The sequence below is a fragment of the Vicugna pacos genome, chromosome 35 (genome assembly GCF_048564905.1).
Source record: "Vicugna pacos chromosome 35, VicPac4, whole genome shotgun sequence".
NCBI classification, from domain to species: domain Eukaryota; kingdom Metazoa; phylum Chordata; class Mammalia; order Artiodactyla; family Camelidae; genus Vicugna; species Vicugna pacos.
The window spans coordinates 24,874,178-24,880,177 of NC_133021.1; the positions used below are offsets into that span (position 1 = coordinate 24,874,178).

Below are 6,000 nucleotides of genomic sequence, written 5' to 3' on the forward strand. Positions count from 1 at the left end.
TAAGTTAACATTTTATAATTAAATACAGAAAATATGCTGATTTGATAAAATAAATAAGATGTAATGTAGTAATAGTTCACTATAAAGAATGCATACCAGGACATTTATAAACTGTGAGTGACTCTTATTAAGAATAGGTTACTATATTAAACGCTGGCAAAATGGAAGTGCCCATTGTGAAGCACTATGGCTAGTTCAACTTTTCATTTAAACATGTGAGGCTAGTTTATTTGTAAATGTTTTATGAATAGTATTTAATATAGTTCTACTAATTATTATTTTCCTTATCATAAATGTACAATATAAAGAAAAGTTAATAATTTTTTTTTCACCGAGCCCTAAGTTGACTTTTTAAGTCCCTCCCAGTTCATCTCAGTGTGACTTGCACATATTATCATTTTCTGAATGTGCCATGTGGTGGAGAAGTTTGAGAACCACTGATCTAAAGTCTTTTGCTGACCAGCCCCTTGTTGGATCTACAGGACTCAGTCCCCATGGTTCGAGTCCAGTAACTTGATATCATCCATACATGGAGAGATCATCAAACATGTCTGTTAAACAACGTATAATGAGTGCTAATCCCAGCTCCACTGAATCAGTGTACTTTCTTTCCTGGTGTTAAGGTATTTGAGCAGCAAATTAACTATCGGAACATTGTGAGTGAACAGAAACTAGGGCTAGGGGAGGGGAGAAATCTCAATGGATCTTCTTGCCTTACCACAGGCAACAATTCTTTTGCGCCTGGATTATTACTAACCTTCAGACTCAGCGTCTTTCTCTTCTGGACCCTGTTGCAGTTTGTGTGGCTGTTTCTATGGCTACAAGATGTTTCGTTGCCTCGTATTATATATGTTTAAAAGTCAGTGTCCTCAGGTAATCTCACCATCATGCTCCACCCAAGTACTGTGGTTTTTGAAAACTAATTAAACCTCTTAACACCAACTCTCCCATGTGAACAGCTGGAGAGTCTCAGCACAACAAACTTCATTTGATTCAACAGCTGTGGTCCAGAAAATATGTTTTTGAAAAGAATTTTTGAAATCTAATTATACTTTAAGAACACTGAGAGTTCACTATTTAGAGGAATCTGAGGATGAATCACTTCATACAGAAAAAGAAAAGAGCCCTTCAGTAAAAGAAAGCAATTATCTATTATTTATCCACTTTATAAATCTAAATTTGCTTAAAATGAGGGGGTGCATCTGTATAATATTAGGTAATTTATCATAATAGGTTCCTTATAATGTATTCTTTGAATTCATTTCCATTCAGATTGAATTAGTCAGATGGTTGATTGTTGTAAATCAATTGAACTTGGCTGAAGATAAATAATAAAAATGTAAGACTTCTGTTTGTAATATTCACTTCAAGTGTTAGCGATGTGAGGAAAGCCAGAAATAGCGTGGTGACCTTTCACCTTTTCTAGAACGTAAACACAGATAGTTTGCCAACATGTACTGTAAATAGTTGCTATTTTTCTCCACAGTCGACTGCCACAAGGCAGTTTCTTCCACCACATTGTGTTATTTAAAAGTTATCTGCTTTTTTGGCTGCTGTTCAAGGGAGTTATTTGCCTGTAAATCCTCTTTATCTCATGCTAGGGTGGAAGCCAAATCTTGGCACAATTTCAGTGCATTTGTCTTGTTGTACCGGGGAGAAAAAAAAAAAATAAGGGGCCCCAGAGATTGACGCTGTTCTGCAAATGGTCATGAAACAGTGGGGAGCCCTGCTGGCTTTTCAAAAGGGTAATACTGCTAAGCACCCACTGTGAAACATAAGACCCCCTCACATGAAAGGCAGCCTCACTATTAAAAAGATCATTGAAAAGCCTGAAAGATAGAGTTTCAAAGTAAACATTGCTCATTGTGTACTTGACTTCAGGCCTTTAAAATCAGCTTAACTCAGTAGACAGGGTCCATATGTAGCATGTTTACTGCTTACTCATTTAGCGCTCAGTCTGATTTTCACATTCTTTGGACTCCGTTTCTGTAATTTGCATGGTTGAGGTACCTGCTTGTTTGCTAGAGGTTGGAGGCTTAAGAGGAAAGATAGGGTGCACCCCACTTAGCAAAAGCCTGAGACAACTTATCCTTTTGAGATAACATCTCATCCTTTGAAGGGTGCCCCAGAATGGCTTCTGCCACTGGCCAGCCCTCATGGAATGTGTAACCAATGCTTGTGGATAAAGAGTGAGAACTGCTGTCAGAGCAACCTTTGGACATGAGATATCACCTCACACCTGTTGGGATGTCTGTTATCAATAAAATAAGAGATAACAAATGCTGGTGACGATGTGGGGAAATGGGAACCCTTGTACACTGTTGGTGGGAATGTAAACTGGTACAGCCACAGTATGGAAGTTCCTCAAACAGTATGGAAGTTCCTCAAAAAGTTTAAAATAGAACTAACATATAATCCAGCAGTCCCACTCCTGGATATTTCAGGAGTATTCCAAGGAAATGAAATCATTACCTTTAGAGCTATCTGCACTCCCGTGATCACTGTAGCATTATTCACAGTAGCCAGCATACGGACACAACCTCAGGGTCCATCGACACATAAATGGATAAAGTGTGGTATCTGTACAATGGAATATTATTCAAGATAAGAAAAAAAAAGAAGGATAACTCCATTTGCCACCTGGAGGCATGAATGAATGAACCTGGAGGGCATGAAACTAAGTGAAATGAAATAGGCTACACAGAGAAAGACAAATACTGCATGGTATCACTAATATGTGGAATAATTTTTTAAAAGATAAAGTCATATAAAGAGAGTAGAAAAGTGGTTGCCAGGGACTGGGAGGGTGGGGGAAATAGGGAGAGGTTGGTAAACAGGTACAGACTTTCAGCTGTAAGATGAATAAGTCTGAAGATCTAATGTGTAACATGGCAACTATAGTTGGTAACACTGTATTGTGTAATTGAAATTTGCTAAGAGAGTAGAATTTAAGCATTCTCACCAAGAAAAAAAGAAATGGTAAATATGAGCAGTGATGAATGTGTTCATCAGCTTGGTGGGAATCCTTTCATAATGTGTACATTTATCAAATCATCACAATGTACACTTTTAATATATTACAGTTTTATTTGTCAGTTATACCTCAGTAAAACTGAAAGAATATCCATTCTAGCATGATTTTCAATTGCAAAGAAATAAAATTCATTTAGTAATAGGATAATATGCAGTTGTTAAAAAAAGAATGATGTATATGTATTGATTTGAAATAATCTCAAAAAGATACTAAGTTAAAAGGCAGGGTGCATAATAGCATGAATATTATGCTACAATTTGAGGAGAAAAACTAGAAGACACACAAGCAGGTGATAATAGTTGTCAAATCGAGGGGGAAGAACTGGATGGTTCGAGCACAGGGGCTGGAAGGAGACTTATTCTTTATGGGATAACACTGGATCCCTTTTGTGTAATGTGATTACATTAGCTATTTAAAGGTAAGATAATTTATAAGTGAGAAATTAAAGCAAAAAGGAAAGAATAACAGGGAACGTGTCTGGGCAGCCCATACCCAGAATGTCCTGTCTGGCTTGACAAAATGGATGGATCTGGAGTTTCTGGCCCCCTCCCAAAGGGACAGTCTGCGTTGACAGGATGCACAGCCAGCCCATTCCCCTCCTCTGAGACCACCGATGCCAGTGTTCTCTTGCTCCAACCAGTGGAGGAAGAAGCTAGCTCCTTAGAAGCTTAGGCATTTCAGGTTTCCTGTGGGACGCGGTGGTGGCAGTTGGGTTGGAGGAGTGAGTGAATTTTGACTCATTTTTTCTGCTTGTTTTATCCTCCTTTTTTTTTTTTTTTTTTCCAGTAGAGGGCAGTTATGGGACGCAAGAAGCAGCAGCAGCTGAAGCCAGGGTGCTGGTATTGTAATAGAGATTTTGATGATGAGAAGATCCTTATACAGCACCAAAAAGTAAAGCATCTTAAATGCTATTTATGTCATAAGAAAGTGTATATAGGACCTGGCTTAGCTATTCATTGCATGCAGGTGCATAAAGAGACAATAGATGCTGTGCCAAATGCAATACCTGGGAGAACAGACATAGAACTGGAAATATATGATATGGAAGGTATTCCAGGAAAAGACATGGATGAAAGAAGAAGACTTCTTGAGCAAAATACACAAGCAGAGAGCCAAAAAATGAACCAACAAGATGATTCTGATGAATATGATGATGATGACTCTGCAGCTTCAACTTCATTTCAACCACAGCCAGTTCAACCTCCGCAAGGTTATATCCCCACAGTGGCACAACCAGGACCACCACCAGTTCCGGGAGCATCAGGAATGCCCCCAGGCATACCTCCATTAATGCCAGGTGTTCCTCCTCTGATGCCAGGCATGCCACCAGTTATGCCAGGCATGCCACCTGGATTGCATCATCAGAGAAAATACACCCAGTCATTTTGGGGTGAAAACATAATGATGCCAATGGGTGGTATGATGCCACCTGGACCAGGGACACCACCTCTGATGCCGGATATGCCACCTACTATTCCACGTCCTGGGATTTCTCCATTGACTCGAGCTCAGGCTCCACTGAACTCAAGTTCAGCACCAGGGATTCTTAACAGACCGCCTGCGCCAACAGCAACAGTTCCTGCTCCACAGCCTCCAGTTACTAAGCCTCTTTTCCCCAGTGCGGGAGAGGCTCAGGCAGCTGTCCGAGGACCTGTCGGTACAGATTTCAAGCCCTTAAATAGTACCCCTGCAACAACTACAGAACCCCCAAAGCCTACATTCCCTGCATGTACACAGTCTACAGCTTTGACCACTAGTACAACCAATAGCACTGCAGCTAAACCACCAGCTTCAGTAACAAGTAAGCCTGCTACACTTACGACAACCAGTGCAACCAGTAAGCTGATCCATCCAGATGAGGATATACTGCTGGGAGAGAGAAGAGCAGTTACCTAAATATCAACGTAATCTTCCTCGACTAGGACAGGCTCCCACTGGTAATCCACTTGTTGGACCAACTAGAGGTATGATGCCACCACAGCCAGGCACCCCACAGCAGCAAGGAATGAGACCCCCAATGCCGCCTCATGGTCAGTATGGTGGTCATCATCAAGGCATGCCAGGTTACCTTCCTGGTGCAATGCCTCGGTATGGGCAGGGACCGCCAATGGTGCTCCCTCACCAAGGTGGGCCTCCTCGACCTCCGATGGGAATGAGACCTCCTGTAATGTCACAAGGTGGCCGTTACTGATCTTATTTCATCCAGTCTAGCAGGTTTGGAGATTAAACCTTTTCTCAAATTGTGCTGTTTAGATAGCCAAGCTTCGTCAGTAAGGCTTCACTTTGACTTTAACACATATTATCTTCCCACATACCAGGAACTATTGGACATTTATTTCACAGGGGAAAAATTATTTGAAATAATAAAGCAAGAACTTTTCCTGAAGTTGCAATTTATACCATATGGCTTCTTTTTCATGTTTCATCTAGGTTTTTAGAAGTGAAGTATAGTAAATTTGGTTTGTTATATTGTGAAGCGCTGGGATTATATGAACATACCACCTTAATAAAGGCAAGTTCTGTAAGCTTACATTGCTATTTGTAAAGTTATGCCTTCACAGCATTTCATGTGCTGTTGGACTTCATGTCCCCAATCTAGCTTGGTAAAGGCTGTAACTATCTCCAAGTACCTGTACATTGGAAGTCTGAATGTGTAACAATATTTAATGTATTTAGAGTTCCTCATGTTGCAGGGTTTAAGAAATCTGACCCACCAAGGTCATGTGACTTTTCTGTACTGTTAAACTTCATTGTAATAAAATGAGAGAAAGAAAAAAAAAAGCTTAGGCATTTCAGAAACAACTCTATCCACTTATCTTCTTACCATTTAAAATAGTAAGGAACTCTAATGAGGGAATTCCTACATTATCAAAGATTATTCTTGTTTCTCCCCCTCTGTTTCAGGAGATGGGAGGAGATAAAAACTTATGAGCATTTTACTCATTCTCCATCGCTGGAACTAGCAT

General features: G+C 40.1%; 1 protein-coding gene across 1 annotated transcript; it reads left to right on the plus strand.

The window, feature by feature from the left end:
- Nucleotides 1-3,832: 3,832 nt before the first annotated feature.
- On the plus strand, nt 3,833-5,225 carry LOC102532197 (BUB3-interacting and GLEBS motif-containing protein ZNF207-like). The gene is given in 2 exon segments (XM_072955117.1): nt 3,833-4,917; nt 4,919-5,225. Coding segments are annotated over 2 exon segments (1,392 nt in total).
- Nucleotides 5,226-6,000: the final 775 nt, after the last annotated feature.